The following is a 20320-nucleotide window of genomic DNA, read 5'->3' on the forward strand; positions in this document are numbered from 1 at the left end:
TGTTGCTAAACCTTGCCAGATGTAAATCATCTTTTCGTACTACTGCTTGCTGTTTCAGTTGCAAATGAATCTCATTTCTTAGCTTAACACTCACATCAGGAAAACTAGAAGATTCCAGGAAAATTTAGAAAACCCTAGAGTCACCTACTGCAAGGCTTATTATGCAGTTTAGCAACTGTTTAAGCTAATACTGAGAAAATAGAGTGAATGGTCTCTGTAGGCAAGTTTGGAGTGCAAGCAGAATGTGTGATTGCAACAGAAAAGCATATTCAAGCCTCAATCTTGTCAACTTAAGCACCACCTGCAGTGACTATGGTGAAACACGGGTGACAACACACCCTAAGTACATTTAAGAGTATGAGTGCCTAAATGGGAGAGTACTCTTTGCTAAAGCCTATTACCAATAGGCCCTCCCGGTTTTTGTTTTGGTTTTTTTAAGTGAGACCATAAGAAATGCCCTGCTGGGACAGAAGTTTATTGTGTCTAGTGGCAACAGAAGATACTTTCTAGGAAAAGCATGAGCACCCAGCTACTTTCTGTGGTCAGTCCCATAAAACAACGGTTGCTGTCCAAACTCTGCTGGCTAAAAGGTATATAAGATCCCAAATCCATATCTTATTATAACAGCTCACTATCCATCAAGGTAAGGGGCACAAAAATCATTCCTTCCATGTCAGCATCTTCCTGAGACTCAAGTTGGTAAATTTCAAATGAGTCCACGCAGATGTTTCTATAATAGTGGTAGATATTTTCGCTATGATTTTCTATCATGTAATATCACATTATATGTCCTAACATTGCTCATTTTTTACTACTTTATTACCAAATCTTGGCACAACACTGTGTCATGCAAAAGACTGCAAAGAAGTAACAAGCACCTTTATAAAGAACATTAAAACAATATAGTATTGATATAGACAGAGCTATCAATCATTCATACAGCATTGACAACATTTTGAGTCTGCATAAAGCCTATAAAGGAAGAACTGTAAACTATCTTTTCTAAGCTGTTAGTACATTTGATTATTTCACCTATGATTGAACTGCTGCCACTACAGAACCAAAGATTCCTTTAGCATTGACTGGCCCAATTCTGTGTGCTCTGGATTCCCTTACCTTGAGTGAGCTAGAGCTTTACTAAGAGTCTTCAGCTCCTTCCCTGTTTCTCTAAATGGGGAGACCCTCTTCACTGGTTCTGGTGGATCAGACTGAAAGTGATCAAATTGAAAATAAATATGACAGTATTAATTAAGAAGAGCTTAGCATAGAGAAGGTATGTGCAGTCTCAGGGTTCAGTTTTAATCACCAAATATTTTCTGAGATGATCATCTTCTGGGACAGCATTGTGTCATTTCACAAGCATGTAAACAAGTCTTACATGATACTGCTGTGCATGCCTATGTGTACCTGTGTTCCAACAGCTTTTAATTCGTGGGCTGACTTCAAGTTTGACAGATATCTTTATAGGCAGTTAAGCACTCATGAGCTTCATTAAACTACGAGACAGGAAGAAGAGATTGTTCAATGGCCTAGACTTAAGGAATGACTGCTGTGGGTGCTTATGCATTAACAAACTACAAAAAGCATGCATAGGAGAAAAATCTTTTAGAAGTCCCAACCCAGAAAAATTTTCAAATCAGGCTCAAAACAAGGAGAATAACATCTGTAAAAAAACAAAACAATAAGAAAAGCTCCACAGACATAGTTGGTTTCAGAGCACAGAACATAATGGTTTTATTATTTTCTTTCTCTCATTTTTTTAAGAGTGTACAAACCAGGTCAGCAATTTTACATAGGGGAATTAAAATCACCTACTTAGTATATTGTTCAAAATGCCTGCAACATTTTTTCTTCTGAGTAGCTATGGAACTGAAATACATGGGAGATGAAAGCTTGTATTTGTTGTTGAACTAGCCCTGGCTTAGCAGTAGTACCCTTGGGGTTTCCAGAGAACAGCTGCATCAATTTCATAGAATTATGATTGCATGCTGTGCATATGCAGTGTTTTTGCATGTGTTAGGTAATAAAATAGGCAGCTGAGACAGTGCTCAATGTTCAAAAAGTGCATGGCTAGATTGCTATCCATTGGGAGGCATAGTGCTGGTGTGCAGAGACTGAGGTGCAGCCCAAGATATTCCTTGAGGCAGTTCCGTGCATTTCGTAAGTATCCTAAGGTGTCCAGAAAAATAAATTGCTGGTAAAGGAAATAAAGAAGATCCTTTATTATGCACCTGGGAGAGCATACAATAGGATTTTGCAGATCTCAGTTGGATCTGTAGAGAAAATGCTTGCCTACTCAAGAGAGGCTGCAACTCTTACTTCAAATCATTATGCCTGAGTGTACCGTTCTTGGTTGCTGAAACAATTGGTACTCTGTATGGACAACAGCTTCTATGATAAGATTGAGCTGCATACTTCACTCTTTCTTAGTACATTTTTAGCTTTAAGAGAACATTCTGGAAAGTGCAAACAAAAATCTTTTTAATGAGACGTGTAGATAAAAATAGTAATTGTAAACGAGAACTGAAAAGAGAAAAAACAATAAATTAAGGTGGTTGGTGGAATGTTTCTGGTATTCAAGCCAGAGTGCTTCTGCCAGTAAAACAGCTGGCAAGGCTGCACCTTTCAACAGGACTTCCACAGCACATCTTACTTTTCAACTTTGTTAGCTTCCAACAAATCTGACTGATTTGAGTTAGATAAAAAAGGAAATCAAATATTGTGTTATGATAGGTGAGATGTTACTGGATGCTAAAGTCAGCCTAACACTTGTGCTTGCTTTCTTAAAGAAAAACTAAAAAAAGAATTAAAAAAAATCATTAGTGTTAGTTGTCAGTTTTCATATAATTGCAAATGTAGCATCCTTCCTCTTTTGTTTACATTTTATTTTTCTCTTTTAAAAAAAGGTTACAATCTAATCAGCTGCCTGGCATTCAGTTTTGTTCTAAAGAGAAAGGAGATGGATCAGATTTTAAATAAGCTAACAAAGACAACATCATGGAAAAGTAAATATTTTTGCTGGATTGTCAAATAAAATTCAGGTACATTGTTAAATGCACACAGAGAAATTAAAATGTGTTTAATTCCAACATTTTATTCATATTTACAAGGCCTGAATTGCTTTGGGATAGATAGGCCCGTCATGCAACAATGCAGAGTTAGTGTAATTTGTGGCTAAGTACACATCAAAATAGAGCATACGCTTGGGTAGTCTTGGATGAATTAGAACGGACTCACCACAGTAACTGTTCTGTGCTGACCAAAAACTGTCATTTAAGTAAAATTATCTCCAAGCCTTTCAGTATTTAAAATTGTAGGTTAAGGTCACACCAGGCAAAGGCTGAAAAACCAGGTATAGGCTAGATCTTCAACAATTGTTAATTTGTGCAGCTCTACATAACACACAAAGGAACAGCTCTTTCAGCTTCAGGTTTTTGAGATCTAAGCATGTGCAATATTGACCTATGTACTTGTCCTGGTTTCAGCTGGGATAGAGTTAACTGTCTTCCTAGTAGCTGGTACAGTGCTATGTTTTGAGTTCAGTATGTGAAGAATGTTGATAACACTGATGTTTTCAGTTGTTTAGACTATAGTCAAGGATTTTTCAGCTTCTCATGCCCAGCCAGGGCACCTGACCCAAACTGGCCAACAGTGTATTCCATACCATGTGACGTCCCATCTAGTTTAGGAACTGGGAAGTGGGGGGGCAGGGATTCGCCGCTCGGGGACTGGCTGGGTGTCGGTCGGCGGGTGGTGAGCAATTGCCCTGCGCATCATTTGTACATTCCAATCCTTTTATTACTACTGTTGTCATTTTATTAGTGTTATCATTATCATTATTCGTTTCTTCTTTTCTGTTTTATTAAACCGTTCTTATCTCAACCCAGGAGTTTTACTTCTTTTCCTGATTTTCTCCCCCATCCCACTGGATGGGGGGGGAGTGAGTGAGCGGCTGCATGGTGCTTAGTTGCTGGCTGGGGTTAAACCACGACAGTACTTTAGTAAAAATATGAATTTTTGAAATAAAAAGTCATTTTGGATCTATTAGCCATTTCTGTGCTAAATTGTAATATAGTTTAAAGGTCAGTCTTCTAGAATTGACACATGGAATAACTAACACAGCTAAACTGAATTTTCAGAACACTATTTTTACCAAATTACAATAGAACCCTACATCTCACTTCATCATCAGTGATTTTTTTCTGATAGCTTCAGGAAGAGTTTTATTAGATAAAACCTATGAAATGTTCATCAGTCAGCAGAAGGCTGGTTCCTTAGCTATAGTAACCCTTTAAACCTTGAATTCAGCAAACAGACATCTATATGAATAATTAAAACATGATGTTTGTCTGTTGCCTTCTTTCACTCTATCTTGAATCAAAGCTTCACCAGTAGTCTCACCTCTGGATTGAAAGAGCACTTGTTAGTAGTAACCTCAGCCACTTCTTTGGGTGGTTTTTCCTGCACATCTTTTTTCACTGGTTCCTAAGAAATGAACAAAAACATGTAACCATATTTGAAATACTGCCAGTTACCCATACTGTAGCAGGTCATCGTTTTCATAACTAAGTGGTGCAAATAAATTTTTCTACAGAGATGCAAACTAAAGCAGAAATAATGGCTAGTCAGTTGTAGAATAACTTAAAATATCAGTAAATAACTTTGGTGCACAAATAGATTCTCATATGAAGTACCAGCTGACAAGCTACTGGGAAAAATGAATACATACTTTCTAAATTACTATGCTTCAATGCTCCAAAAATGTAACTTTTCTCTTGGAAGACTGTTATATAGACTACTGTGCCTAACATAAAAAGAAAATCCAATTTCCAAAACCAGGAATAGAAAATTACTTACCTGTAATTGCTCTTCCCTGAAGATACACACTGTGATAGACCACTATTCTTGGGTCTGTGCTTTCACCCAGAAAGAAGGCACAGACTCATAAAAAGCCCTGAAGCCAAGCACAAGCACACTTTTAGAACTCCTTCAACCATCAGTTTATTCAAGTGGAAGGAAGACATATTCCCTCCTATTAAAAAAAAATTGTATAGGTAGATTAATAAAAGACTTTAGATCACTCAGCAGTGTATGGTGCTCAGGCTAAAAGGATATGAAAACACTAATTCCTTTCTGCACTAGTTTTAGATCAAAGAGCTAATTTACTGATTCCAAGCAAAGCAAAGCTGGAGGCCCTAGCAAGTTGCATCCATATAGTCAGGGTAGAGCCAATGTACAAAAAAGGCTGCACAGCAGACTCAAAGCTGCGGCTGAAATACTTGCTACGCTGTATAGCTTTTGCACAGCAGAACAAAGCCTGGAAATATTCAAGTATTTAAAAAAAAAAATTAAAAGCAGAGCATTTTGCTTGTTGGAATCTTGACTTCAGAAGGCACAAAATTCTTTCTGAATTTATGTTCCTATGTAACATTTCAGCAGAACAAAGGTTCAAAGTGTAAGGAACGGTATTTTCACTCACTGGAGAACTGAAGATATCAATGTTCTAATATAATGACTGAGGCAGCCCACAAACAAGTAGAAAACTTGGGGGTGTGGGGGGTGGGTGTGTGGGGAGCAAACTCAAACCCAAAATGGTACTAAGAGCAAAGTAGCTGTAATGGAAAGATTTTCTGCAGCCAGAGCGTAAGGATGAACTAATGAAAAGTCAAAGACAAGTCTGAAGGCTCCACTATTTCATGCAATTGGGGCACATTTGACCAAGATTGGTCAGCAGCAGAGACAGATGGCAAACTGACACTGCTCAGGAGCACAAGTCTTATAGAGGGCTACCAACGAACCTCAGAGTCCGCCTCAGTGATTGTGAAAAACTCATTCATGCGCTGAACAAGAGAGGAATCATTTTATAGCCTGAGTCAGCACCCATACTTCACCTGTAGGAAATGCTAATCAGAGATTACTGGGGATGAGTACGCATTCAGTATGGAAAATCTGTTACACTGAACTTTAGGGAAAATAAAAATTAAGTATTTGTCATTACATAAATCTAATCATCAATATTTGGTTTATTTTTTTTCCAGAGATCAAAGTGTATTTATTTTAACTATTTGTAGTAAGAAGCAGATTCTGAATACTAAATATCTTTGTCTGTGAAAACAGGCTTTCAGAAGTAGACTGGATTTTAGAAATGAGTTGCCAAACAAAACCCTTTAAAAAAAAAATAAATCATTTCCAGCATAAGAAGTCTGAAATATTTGTAACTTCATTCCTATATATTCATGAACACAAATGATCTATCCAGAACATAAAGCTAAAAGACAAATAATTATTTCATCTGATTTACCCTTCTAAATTTCAGGGTACTCTTAAAGGTAGAAAGGTGCCAGATGGACAGAACAGAAGACTTTGTAGGTGAAACACCTTCAGAGAAGCTAGCTCAGAAGCAGTTTGGTTTTAAATTTGGAAAAGTTTTCCTATTTGGGGCAATATTTAACTTGTATCAGGGCACATTTTTTTTTGAGAGTACAATGAAAAATCCAAGAAATTCTAAGTATTTGGACATTCTTGAATCCTCTTTCTCCTTTTCTGTTACTATTTCCATATGGCTATTTTCTCTGCACTGCATGTCTATTTGTAATCTGTAATGCTAACTACCACACCATCAACCCATAACACAAGAAGCAACAAAACCCCAAACTGTAAACTTGTGTCAGTTTTCTCATCATCTCTGCTCTGGCAATAGCATGCAGCAGACTGATGCTGGTGGAACTTTTTTTTAATTGCACACATAATCTTTATTTAAAGAGAAAGCTAGAAGAAATTTGATTTGGACTTGGAGCAGAAGCATTTTACACTCCAGGAACTGCAGAATTTCCAGTCTGCTTTGCTCCTGACACTTTTTTTTTTTCCAGAAGCAGCAAAATGTTGACAACAGCCAAGTGCCACTGCTTTTACAGCTGGCAATACCTTGAGTGACATGATTAAAACCAATTAGAGTCTCTCAGTATAACTTACTATTCAAGGGAAGAAAGAGTGGTGGAATGTAGCCCTAAGGTTTCAATGGCTTGAAAGCATCAGTACACTGACCACCAGTATAGGGTCTGGAGCCATTTAGCTATATTCAAGTGTCTAATGCCACAGAGCACTGAAGAAAAGTTCTCAGGTGCAACATTTCCCTGCATCCTACCTCTGGCCAGCCAGCTCTGCCAGTTCATGAGGAAAGGAAAAAGAGCTGTGAACCTATCTAACCTTTGCACAGTTGCTCAGGGAGGGAGGTATCACAAACACCACCCCCTCCACTCAGGCACTGATAATGTGATTCAATCAGCCTTATCATAGAAACAGAAGGGAATAGCTTCCTTTTCTACAACATTATCTTTCATTACAATGTCAAGTATTGAAAAGGTGCAATCTGCGCTTAAAACAGTAACAATACATAATTATAGAAAAGTAGAACTCAATTTGCAGTGCAGATATAAAAAAATGAAAGAAGACAATACTGGTGTGTCTAATTTGTTAAACTCAACAATATATCATCATGACAATCTGAGTTTGGGTGTTGTGTTTTTTTTTTTTAATGTTTCCAACTTATGAAGATTTTCATCATAGTTCATCTAATTTGCTTTTAAGCCATCAAAAGGCCTGCTTCAGTGATCATTTCCTGCTTTCATTATAGTGAAGTAACAAAATCTCATACAACTCCATATGTAAGAAACAATAATTAAAAAAAACCAACAAAAATTATGAAGTAATTTATGAAACATCATCTTAAAGTGAGATTACATGAGGAAATGACCCAAAAGTTTTCCATGAAAATTACTACGGTCATTTTTCTTGAGACCACATCCAGCAGCTCTAGGTAAAATGAACTACAGCCATACTGCGGTAGGTGGAGCTCGATGCCACCTGATTGTCTATAGTGGACCTGGAGGCAATCCCTTTCAGTGCTACTACCACAGGTGGTTAATGGCACACAGGAAGCCCTGGCATTCCTGCTTACTGCCTTAGACAGCTCCTCTTTGTGTGTCCTCTTCATCTTTAGAAGGAAAATGGAAGGCTCTTAAAGTATTTTTGGATTAACAAATTCTTCTGAATAGCTTGTTTCAGTAGAAAACCACCTCCTGCAGACTCTAGATTTTAACCTAACAACTCCCAAATACTTCCACTTACTCTTCTAAATAATTCTGGAGATTAAAAACTGTTCAACTCTCACAAATCCTTCCTTTTATTAAACATTCCCTCCATTTCACACACCTGTCATCTTTGCAGATGTCATTCTGTAAGTCTTGAGAATTTCCAGCTTTCTTATCCAAATCTTTTTGTGGAAATAGCCTGAGTTGATGGTGTATCTGCCAGCTATAGATGGAGAATTGAGGAACAATAAGCATGCTTTCAGGTTGTACATTTTCAAATATTTTTTTTGTTGTTGTTTGTTTAAGCTGGTGGAAGAACCTTGTTTCCTTTGCAATTCCTGAAGTTTTTCATTCTGGGTAGCTCATTAAGTTTATATGTTGTTGTCAAAAATAGGAGATTGACACACCTATTGTACTCTTCTTTCTTCTAATATATCACTTGAATAGGAGCATTATGATTACATTTGCAAACTGTGAATGTGTTTTGATGAAAATAAATCAGCACAGCCTCATCACAAGCCAACATTTAGTCATCCAAATGCAAGATTGACCTGGTGAAATACATTTTTTAATTTTACAAAAATGTTTAGAAAGCTTTTGGGAAGCACTACATATAGAGATGACTACTTCTGTTCTGCAAGTGGGATTCTAAATGTTGAATTTTAAAGGTAGTATTCTAGCCAAGTACTCAGGATTTTTTTTTTCCCCCCATTTCTTCTTTTAGTGCTGCTGCTCAATACTGACCCTTTCTGCCCTTTCACTAGAATGTGGGAACATGGAACACACATCAGGACCAAAAGAGGATTTTCAATTAAACACAAGAAGCTCCAAGGCAAAGGACTTCACTAAGAATATATTGCAGAAAATTAAGATTTCTTTAAGAGTAATGCTATTTTAGTGCTTCAGCCTGAAAAAAAAAAAAGCCACAACTAAATCTGCAGATATAAATATATATCAGCATCAAAGACAAGATACCTGATTTGTTAAGGTTGTGCTGTACCATATCAATAATGCAAAGCACTTTGCAGTTGAGAATCTCTGTTGCCAAGGAGAGCACTTGATAGGAGCTACTGCAGCAGCTTCCATTCCTTGGTCTCTGGTCAGAAATGGTCCCAATATCAACGGAAAGTGGCATTCATTCCACTGTTTTACCATGGGTAGTTTTAATGAGCGAGGGAGTTCCAGTCCTGTTAGGTCTTCTACACTCCAATGAACACATTACTGTCAATATAGACATATCAGGAAAATGGAAGGAGACAGCTGAAAAGTGAGAGAGAGGTTGTCTGCTAGTGAAGGCATGAGAATGAAATTCGGAATAAGTAGATTTAATTTCACCTCTGTCAGAAATTTCCTCTGACATGCTAAATAAAACATTTAACACCTCATCCCAGCTAGCAGAACCTTTTTTTTTTTTTTAAACACTACAACGAATTTTAGTACAAACTCCACAGCTCATTGTGCCTCTACTCCCCATGTCTGAAATGGGAAAAAATAACACTTCTTTTTCACTAACATCTGTGAAGTATTCAGATATTATAGTGATGGAACGCCTATGTACAGAAAAAACTGTTATTTTCACAACAAACCCAGCTCAAATAGTTTGGTATTGTTTATTTCATCAATTTCACTTCTTTTCTTGTATTCCTTGGGGAAATCCCCTTTTTATTTTCTTGTCTCCAAAGAACACTTACCTAATTCTGATAACTTTGGTAAGTTTTGTAAAATAATTAGATCAAATTTATCTCAGTTGTACTACCATTGTTATCAGTGCATTTACCCCACCGTTACTTTTAACCCCTTAAGCAACTACATTATTTGAGCTGCCATCTTTATCGTCTCCATGAAGTCTTTTCATTAAGATGATTTGAAAATTTTGAAATGTGCCATTGGAAGTCAATGTAAATAAGCAAGCAAAAAAAATTTATCACTTCTGTATGACATTTCTCTATACTGCTTGTATTTCTGTCTTCTGTTTCTCTCATTTACATGGTCTCTGGGCAACGTGCCAGTAATTTAGGTACATGCAACACTCCCAAAGCCTTTTATTCACATTTTTGGTTGCATACTGGCAATGATTAATATTACTCAGCTTTAGCTAACGTTTTCTAGATATTTCCCCCTACTGAAGTCAGAATTACAAATGTCCTTGTTAAATCTTCTTCCAGAAGACCAAGTGTCCCAAAGGCATTTTGGATTGCCAAAAATCCATTCTACTACAAATTGATGTAATCTGTGCTAAACTGAAAAAAAGAAAATCCTTTTGCACCACAGTAGTGCTCACTTCCTTCTTGCATTTAGCAGAGTTTAAAATAGATTACAAGAGTACTGAAAAGAACCCTTTAGGCACAAAGGACACTCAGAAAGCAGAAACATCTATAAACACCTCTAAAAAATTAGTTTCTTACTTCTGCTAGTCTAACACAGGATTTCTTATTGGAATGCTATGCTAAAAACATGAAAGTTCATGAACCAAGGCAGGAGTACCTAATAAAATTATCAGATCAATATCTGCTACAGCACAGACTCTCTATTCAATCCAAAAGTAACAAGCAAAAAAAGAACATGCTATTCTGTTTTATTTCATAGTGAGAACAAAGTTAATTTGAGAAGGAGTTGGGGGAAGACACAGCTGGAGAGCAGAGTTACCAGCCTCAGGAAATTCAAGGAAATGTAATTGAGAACAAATTATCTCTTTAATTACTTTTGACCAAATCAATAAAAACCATGGAATAAAAAGCATGATGACTGCCACCTGGTAGAGGACAAAGGACACCAAAGTTGAAAATTACCACAAAACCAGAACACAGCCACGTTAAGAACAATAAAAGCACTTCTCTTACAGAAGAAAAAAAAAAAAGAGAGGGTGAAGGATATTAGTTCAATAAACAAGCAGTGCATGCAGAAGTTAATGGTTGGTTTTGGCCACTGCTCACTGTTCTCAGCTGTAAAGATTGTTAACTCTTTACTATGTTGTTTGAATTTCAAGTTGTCCCATCATTACTCAGGGATCAGAAAAAAAATACCCCAAATGCCAAGACATCCTGTTTCCTTCTGAACTTCCATAATTTCTCCCATGCTGACTTTTATTTACTAAACACCAGTGTAGGAATTATTTATTATTTAAGGCACAGCACTTATTCTTGTCAGTGTGTTAATAAAACAGAGCAAGATCTTACCTCTCCTTTGGCTTCATTCCCAGATATGAATAGTAATACTCACATCTGGAGGTGACAAATGTGTAGCTAAGCTCTGAGTGTGATGGATGGGACAGTCTTCTGGTTAGGCAGAGATGGAGGGATTACAGGGGCTACAACAGCATCCAGCAGCAGTGAAGACTCCAAAGCCTATCTATCTATAATACTTACATGGTCCCCATTACTGTAGTAGTTTAGCAGTTTACCACCTTTAAGCCATCAATCCTCACAACATTCTTGTCAAGTAGGAGTGTGGTATTATCCTCTTTGTATATATGAAGAATGAAGGTAGGACGAGGTAAGTGACTTGTTCTGGTCACATAAAATGTATAGAACAAGAGCAGGGTATTGAAAGCAGGTCTGTGAAGCCAAAAGCTTGCATCTTAGTCCGGAAGTCCCAGATCCCCTTCCACAGTCTGAATCCTACAGCATTTGTCAGTGTCACTGAAGAACACTGAAGGAGGCAAATTTCTGAACCTCCTCCTTTCTCCTCAACCATGTTTTAGTTTAACATTCCACAGCTGTTCTTCACGTGGATGCTGAGCACTGAAGTTTAAGTGGATTTCAGATGTGCTGTTGACACCTTGCCCTCTGCCTTTTTCTGTCTTATCGCAACTCCTCATGGTCCTTAAGATCTTCAGAGTTTCAAATGGTTCCTTTAAAAGTCTTGGCATTTATATGTAAGCAGGACAATCTGTTTATTTTATGGGCTGGGTAAAAGAAATTTCACTCTAAAGTGACCTTTGCTTGCATTTTTTTCTTGGAGGGAAGCAGAGTGGCTATTTTCAATCTCCAGAATTCTGCATCTAGATTCATAGCAAATATGCTGGGATGACTGGCTCAACCAACCCATTAGCGAACCCTTCACAAAGTGTCTGACAGTGATTATCTGCTTTATCCTGCTTCCCAGTAGAGCCAGTTTAGCTCGAGATGAAATTCTATTTTCTAGTAGAAACCAAGTTTCACAGCACCAAGGAAGTAGCATCAAGGTAGCCTGTAGCTAAGCACTAATTTTTCTAGGACATTCCTCTGCTGCTTTCTTGCAGGATCTTATAGTTAGGAGTTACTTCAGCTGGCAATGGCAAAAGACTGCAAAATACTAAACTGGATCAGGAGCCTGAGACAAAGTACACTACTGTGTAATAATCTTCACACCAACCTGTGCTGTCTGAATAGCTTAAACGTTTCACAGAAGTAAAATTAGAATTAGCAAAAATAGAGGCCTTAAAACCAAATAGTTCTTTACCTTACAAAAAAAGGTAAAGAAATTAGGCGGTTTAGGAAGATGCCAATATCTCATTGATTTTTAAGCGGTAAACTGTCTTTTTGAGATACACTCTTTCCCTAGCAGTAGCTAATTCCTTCTTCCTCTCCTGCCCAGTTTATACCTTAAACTCAAGTACTGACTAAGTCCTTCACACAGGGGTAGTGTATCATCCCAGTCCCACCAACACCGGTTATGTGTAACCTCTACACAACAGACAAAAAAGACAGGATGGCGATGAAGGATCAATCCAGCAAATGCAGTGCCTTTGCTCTCTAAAACCACAGCCACGTTAGCTAGAATTTCAAAATTATTGAAAATTCAATATTACAACACAATTTTTCCCCCCAGCAATATATGCCTTATAGGTTTTGAATAGGTCTTATTAAAGTGCACACATGCCTAAAAAGTTATTTACTTTTTCAGTGGAACAGAGGTGACTTCTACTAAAAGTATGATCATTGGCCCAGGAAAAAAAAAAAAAATCCCAGAAAGATGAGCTACTTCCTATTTCATTGTCAGACCTACAATGGAAAAAAATTTCAAGTGACAATATAATGCAGACAATGCAGTGAGATATGCTATATAGCCCGAGGTAAACGAAACTGGCTTTGGAGTCTTTTTTCTTGTCAGTTGCTGTAGCCCACTTAGCAAATAAATGGATTTGGGGCCAAAACCATTATCATCACTGCATCTATTTCCCACAGAAATGCATTCTCTGAGAGAGAGAGGTCCTGAGGTCCTGGGAGCAAACATGAACCACTCCTACTGGTTTTGTCGATAAACAGAAAATATCATTCTGCAAGGACTGTTAAGCAAGCATTTTTCATAAGATCTAAAATAATTTGAAACCCCAACAACAAAAAAAATCCACATTAAAAAATACAATATAACAGGCTTCCTGGCACAAGTTTCTCAAACAACAGCTGGCCAAGTATGCCAGACTCACAGGAAAGAAAGAGCTGGCTGTGCTTTCTAAAGGACATTATTTCAAACAAACTAGATCTCAGAACTCCCTTGATCTTAAGAAAGCAGAAAAATCTTTTTAGTTGGCATAGGGACAGCAAAACTATTGGTAGAATGAACAACTAATTATGGTTAAATTCACCTCTGGAAGGAATTGGGGATGCATAAGCAAGCCCAGCTTTGCCTTGTAAACAGAACACACAGTGGATCAGTCCCAAGAACTTCTATCTCAAGCTCCAAGACCCTTACTTCCATACATTTTTAGAAAACCTCTTTCATGACAGAAAGTAGAGTTCAAAATTATCAGCTTTATGCGGGCAATTTTGCTTTACTGATGTCTCAGAACACCTGATAGCTTATGTTAGTAAGGTTGGTTTATTAGAATTCATTGCATCCACCTGTATTCGAGGTTTTTAAAGAAAGGAGGGGGGGAGAGAAAGGGCTTAGAGAATTTTCCTCATAGAGTCAAATTATTAGATGTTAAGTTCCTAATTACATGAGCTAGCTTTGTGTCTACCCAGCACTTATTTCTAGAATGTCTCAACCTGATGAGGTATGCTTATTTTTTTCCACATAGACAAAGCCAGCCAAAGTCTGGAAGCCATCTGACATGAACAATGATTTGTTAGAAGCCTTACAGTAGACTAAGCTCTGATCTCTGGGCAGCCAGACCCAGAAGTGGTTCATGCCCTGTATATAAGGACAAAGTGATTTTTGGAAATAGTTCTTAAGGAGGATGGGCAGGACCAATGAAGGCTGGGAACAGCAATATCATGGAAAAACACACCTTTATTTGATTAAACATCTTAGCTTCCAGAGCTCTATGACCCTGGTTGCTCAGACATCTGCAAAACTTCACACTTTACAGTCAAACAAACATTTATTTTGATACAAGGTACTAAAGTAAAAGTGGTACAAAATGTATTCATCATTTCCATGATTAAAATTGGTTACTCTCAGATAACAGTAGAACAAGTTTAGGTGCTTGTGTGTGAGCAACTGAAGAGCTAGAACTGCAATAACCAGAGGTCTAAAACACTATAATTGACTGTCATTTCAGATTGCATGACCCTATTTGTTTGCAAGGAATATGCTAAAATGTGTTTTACATGATTCTTCTCTAGAGAAAAGCTGCAAATAACTGGAATAGCCATGGTGATTTTTGCTTGTATTTTTATACTTGCAGGACGCAAAAATAAGCCAATAATCTTAATCTCTATCCTAGGCTGTACTTTGTCCTTGGCATAGTAAAAAGAATGGACATTACTGAACCACTTTCACAGTAGAACTTTAAAATGAACTTAGTAATGAACTTTCTTCCTATGCTAAAGACTGAGGGTTTCCTATTCAGGTTTGTGCAGAAGAGATCTATCTTTGACTTCTCCAATCATAGATCATTTGATTTACTCAGAACTAAGCTGAGCAGCATTCAGTCACATCAACACACATACTTAACCAAAGCCCTGTTGCAGCAGACAATTTATTTGGTCCATATACCTAGTTTGGTAAGAAGCTATAAAGTCTAGCATAGTCTTAATCAGTGTGAAGGTTAAAGGTCTGAGGAGTCTTCAGGATAGGTCAAGAATCTAATTTCTGGACAATCCATATTGATAGTCTAGAATTAGCTGTGGGACTATGACACATTCTAGAGAAATAGCAGTGTCTTAGGCTTAGGACAAATGCTTAAGCTAATGTGTTTTGTTTCATAGCTCTGTTTTTTTGCTGAGTAATATCTAAACCTCATGTAACAGGAGCCTGAAGGTGTTGGAAAGCCTAGACAGCAATATTGTGATTGGAGAAGAAAATGTCAAATGTATAGGGAAAGAGTAAGCCTGTGCTTGTTAGAGCAACTGTTTCACTTGTATCTTCCCAGCTCACCAGTGGCACTCTAAATGTTGTTATTCTGAAATCACAATGACTCATGTTTCTGTGGAAGAAAACAATGGAAAGCCAACATTAACAGAAAGCTCAGCTGATTAAACATCACTTCCTCCCATCTATGGCTTTCCTAAGAAAACTTGTGTGGAGGAGAGCTGTGCTAACAGATTGCTTTCCAAGTAAGAAATCCACGTGAACTATTACTCAGGCCAAATAGTTATCAAAACTAACTACTTTTTTCCAAAGTGGTAGCTGTTATCTGTAGATCTCAAGCTTTTGGCAAACAAACATTACATCCAGTTCGGGGGGGAGGGGGGGGGATTTTTTTCTCCAAAGACAGCTAAGGCTCAGTGATTAGGAAAAACAAGTTTCTGCAAAGAAATGTTAGAGAAGTTTAGTAACAGTAATTCTCTTCCATTTTCACAGCACTTTAAAGCATTTTTAAAAAGATGCAGTTTTCTAGCCATGTCAAGATAGATAATATCGTAATGCACAAATTTCTGCTACAGATTCTCTCCTCTAAGAATGCAGACAGATTAATCAAAATCTCTAAGCAGATTAGCAAATACAAATTTTTTGTTACTCTGCATGCAGTGACATACCTAAGGTCAGAATGTAACCTTCCATATGGAGTAGCTAGACAATGAGAATAATATAGTAGGCTCATTATGGAATTTATCTATCATTTTTTCAAATAATGTTTTGTCTTTCAAAATTTAAACTTCTACATTTATCTTGCACACTGTCTAATCTTTTGGATATTCTAAATCATATTTTAAAAACTCACACGATTGAGTTTGTATAATGAGAAATTTAATGACCTGTAAAATGAACAGAGTGCATCTGCCAGCCCTAAAAAAAGTCATCTTTTTACCACATGCACGTCACAATATGGGACTGACAGTTCCATTGTTATTTTTCCAGGCAGCCACTCCTGTTGCTTCCCTAAAACATACATGCATTTTGGCATGCAAGTTGAAGACTATTTTTTGCCAGTAACACTTTAAATAGAATAAACAAAAAGTATACAATGGTTGCTATATAAATGCACATTCTCCCCAGGTAAACTGAAAATACAAAGTTTACAAACAAAAAATAACCAAATTCTGAACCACTATTTAATTTCACTCAAGCACATTTTTGTTAAAGGGTCAAATTCTCTTCTGGAATAAAGGTCCTGACTGAATCCATATTTTGACAGAGATGAATACGGTCCATACTGCAACAGCAGAATGGATGTGCATCTACAGACTGGCTGGCACCAACTTCACCCATGATAAACATGAGACAGATGAACACGTCAAGAAAAGGATCTTAGCAGCTATGTTTTATGCAAGATTACAGAGTATCCTTTAATCCCAATACAAAGCCCAAAACACCCTTTATGTCTATACCAAGGTCCTAGCAAAAAGCTCTCCATGGGTTTTAGATATAACATACTGAACTAAAAATGCCCTTTATTATCTATTTGTAATTCATGCTAAAACTTAAGCATGCACACACCCATCCCCCTCATTTGTACCTAGTATAGGCTGGATCATCAGATTAAGTTAGCTAGCATTCTGGCATAGATTTGACTTTGGTTATCTGAAAATAAAGCTGTAAACCGTTTTATCTGTGACTTAAAAAAAAAGAAAGTATTAATATTTAGGAATGACTCTACACTTCTTGTAAAAGAAGTTCAGTCCAAACTCCTAATATCCGACACATAAATAAGGGAATAACCCACAGCTAAACCATCAAACTTGACTTTCCAAAGGACAGCTATTTTCAGAAGCATTTTGTGGTAGCCATGCCAGCTGCACACACAGACTGCATTACATCTGTGGCCCATTCTCCTTAAGCATTGTCTTTGTTTTGATTTCCTATTTTGTATTCCATTAGTTTTAAGGCTGTATGTCATACTGCCATTAAATCGCTGTTTTCAAGCAATAGTGTCTTCCAGCTGACCTCAGAGCAAAACAGCACAAAGACTTACATTCATACAGTTTGGTGTTACAACCAATAGGTGCTGGAAAGCCTTACTCCAGAGCCTCCATCTTACATGGCTAACTCGCTCTGACTTACCACTTATTGCCACGCACAAATTCAGATCTCATATAGATAATATACACTATCATTAATTTAGGAAAACAGCTGAAAGTTAAATACCTGAAGGGAATAAAAAAAATACATACACAACATTTTACCCAAAGCAGCTTTCTTAAAAGGGAAGGATTCAAACATTTCTGATGAGCTAATAGAAATGGCAAAGCGACATTTTGGAAAAGGTTTGTGGGTTTTTTTGTTTTACATCTGTTTTTATCTGCTTTCACTAAAAGATGAAGTGAGCTCACTGTCAGCAAGAGTGATTTCTGACTGTCAGACACCAAAGTTGAATGGATTCCATGCTGCTGAGCTTTTAGGAAAAGCCAGAAAAAAATAAAAACAAAGCTTTCATCTGATGAACCTGGATAGGGATCACTAGGTTCCTGCCAAGGTTTAATTTCTCATTTTTCATGGATTAACATCATTGTTTATAGTTCAGGCTGTTGCATAGTGACACAAGCTCTAAACAGGGTGACAAGAAACAAACCCAACCAACCAAATAACAATTCCAAGACATAGCAGTGCCTCTGACAGTTCAAAATGAGCTTATTTTACAGAAATCCACCTACGAGCTTCACCAACAATGGCAGCATTTGTCAAGGCTGAGTTTGCGGGTGAAGTGCCCGAGAACCCTCCAGCGATGGTACAGCTGTCTGCACAGAGGATTCAGCTCCCTGAACTGTAATGAGCAATTTGTCTCACAGCTTTGATCCACTGTCAGTTTAGCTGACACTGACTCCAGGAATTAATTTCTAACATTTCAGGGTAACCTAATAAAAAAAAAAAAGAAACGGAACCAGCGTGTGGTACATAGCTGTAGATAACCTATCACCTGCTGCAGGTGTTAACAGAGAAGTTAAATGTGTTTCTGTTATAGTACAAAGACTCTCAGTTTCTTGAATGCATAAATACATAACCCTAAGACAAAGTATCAACAAGGTAAAGCAGCATAAAGGACAGAATGTTTTAACTATATGCTCTAAGCTAATACTGTCTTGGTCCCATGTATTTGAGAAGCTTCCTTAGAGAAAAGGCTTCAGTTGTACAACTGAACAGATCCTTTATTTGATCAGTCTGCTCACTTTGGAAAACAGGTTAAGAACTACAGAGAGATCAGTTTCCAAATTTTTAAAACCATCACAATGGAATTGGACTAGAATATGTTTGGGTTTTAATTACAAGACAATTGTTACAGATTTTCAATTATTTTGTCAATGTAATCAATACGCTGTATGAAAGTCATAAACACTTCTAGCTCTGGCATAACTGATCAACACTAAGTAGACCAGTAAAGACCAGTAAATACTGGCTTTAGAAAATATTTAGGAAGGGAATATAAACTCTCTTTAAATTCAGTCCTACCGTTATGCTGTCATTATGCTGCAGATGGATCACAATCCACCTATTTCAGTCTGTTCTGGGCAAAAATCTTTGTCAGTAACAAACTGCCACTATGTTGTGGCTTAAGGTTGTCACACTTGACCATTGTGAAATGATGGCAGTCACACCATTCTTCACCAGCCAGCCAACAAACCATTACACCAAATTCCAAAGCATTACACCAGCAAGAAAGTACTAGTCCTAAGAGTTACCAAAGACCAGACTTCCAGACCTTTACTATTTCCTATTCCCCTGTATTCAGGCATGTGTCTGGCAGTAGGTTATGTGACAGGAGGGGAACATTGCTGCTGGGCTCTCACGTGTGATTTTTAGTGGGAAATGTTGTGCACGTAGGCTCCATAAGATAACGTTCACTACCTGCAGTATTGCGTCACAGCCTCTCTGACGTATCCAACTCAGCCAGTTGGCAGACCAGAGATCAAGATGACCAGTAGCACCTGGCAGCTAGGCTCAGACAGCACCAGAAATACACAAGGTATCAGTCTAGTCATAGGGGAATTCAACCACATGAATAAGTCTTATTCTAAAACTGTGAGACATGACAGATTTGACGTTCTGCCATTAACTTGCCAGTGAAAAAGAATGTCCTTTATTTTTAGGTCATAGTTATGAGATAACTTCATTTATTCTTAAAATAAATAGCTCCCCAGACAACAGGGCAAACAATTAGCTATGAGGATCATTTGTTATCTAATAAAGCTCTAAGTCTTCCTCTATCTGAACTGGGAGATAACAGGTTCAAGGGGTACAAGCAGTAAAAGAATGACTTTGCGGAGAGAGGGAGGAATCAACTGAGAGCAGAGTTCAGAAACACAGGGTTCCTGAGGCACCGAGGGGGAAATGTTGACACATAGTGGGACCAAATGATGCCACCTAGGAATCCTGGACAGATCAGCGTGCTCAGTATGGAAGGCTCAGTATGGAAATGAGGAAACTGGGAACCATTGGTTGTACCTGCAGGAGAGAAGTGAAGCACAGAGGTCAAAACTGTTGAAGTAAATACGTTTTGGACTGAAGTACCACAGCCCAAGGACTGCTCTAACAGATGAGGAATGACATGATTTCACCCTCCCAGAAGTGCCACAGGCATAAGCTCAAGGCCAAAGACACAGTAGAGTGCACTCACAGAGACTAGGATTGGCCAGAGGCTTCAGTGGGTTCTGTAATTTACTGCAACCTAACTTTAATTGCAGCCGAGAAAACAGAAATAACCCTAACAGCTTTGCAGTCTGTTTATTTCAAACATATGGATTATTATCTGGAGGCCAATGTAATACAGCTAGAATTTGCCTTTTATGAGTAAGAAAAGTTACTGAAAAGTCAAAATAATTCTTAAAAAAGGTAAGATTTTTAGCGGATGCAGTGTATGAATGAGTGATTACAAATTTTAATATATCACAACCGCTTTATGAAGCGTCTTTTGAACCTTAAATGAAATT

General features: G+C 37.6%; 1 protein-coding gene across 1 annotated transcript in view; it reads right to left on the minus strand.

The window, feature by feature from the left end:
• Positions 1–20320, minus strand: part of CCDC60 (coiled-coil domain containing 60) — a 65667-nt gene that overhangs the window by 34783 nt on the left and 10564 nt on the right. The window contains 2 exon segments of the mRNA XM_069795310.1: positions 1117–1208; positions 4402–4485. Coding sequence (XP_069651411.1) covers positions 1117–1208; positions 4402–4485 — 176 coding nt within the window.

This window comes from Haliaeetus albicilla, chromosome 10, assembly GCF_947461875.1.
Source record: "Haliaeetus albicilla chromosome 10, bHalAlb1.1, whole genome shotgun sequence".
Taxonomy (NCBI): domain Eukaryota; kingdom Metazoa; phylum Chordata; class Aves; order Accipitriformes; family Accipitridae; genus Haliaeetus; species Haliaeetus albicilla.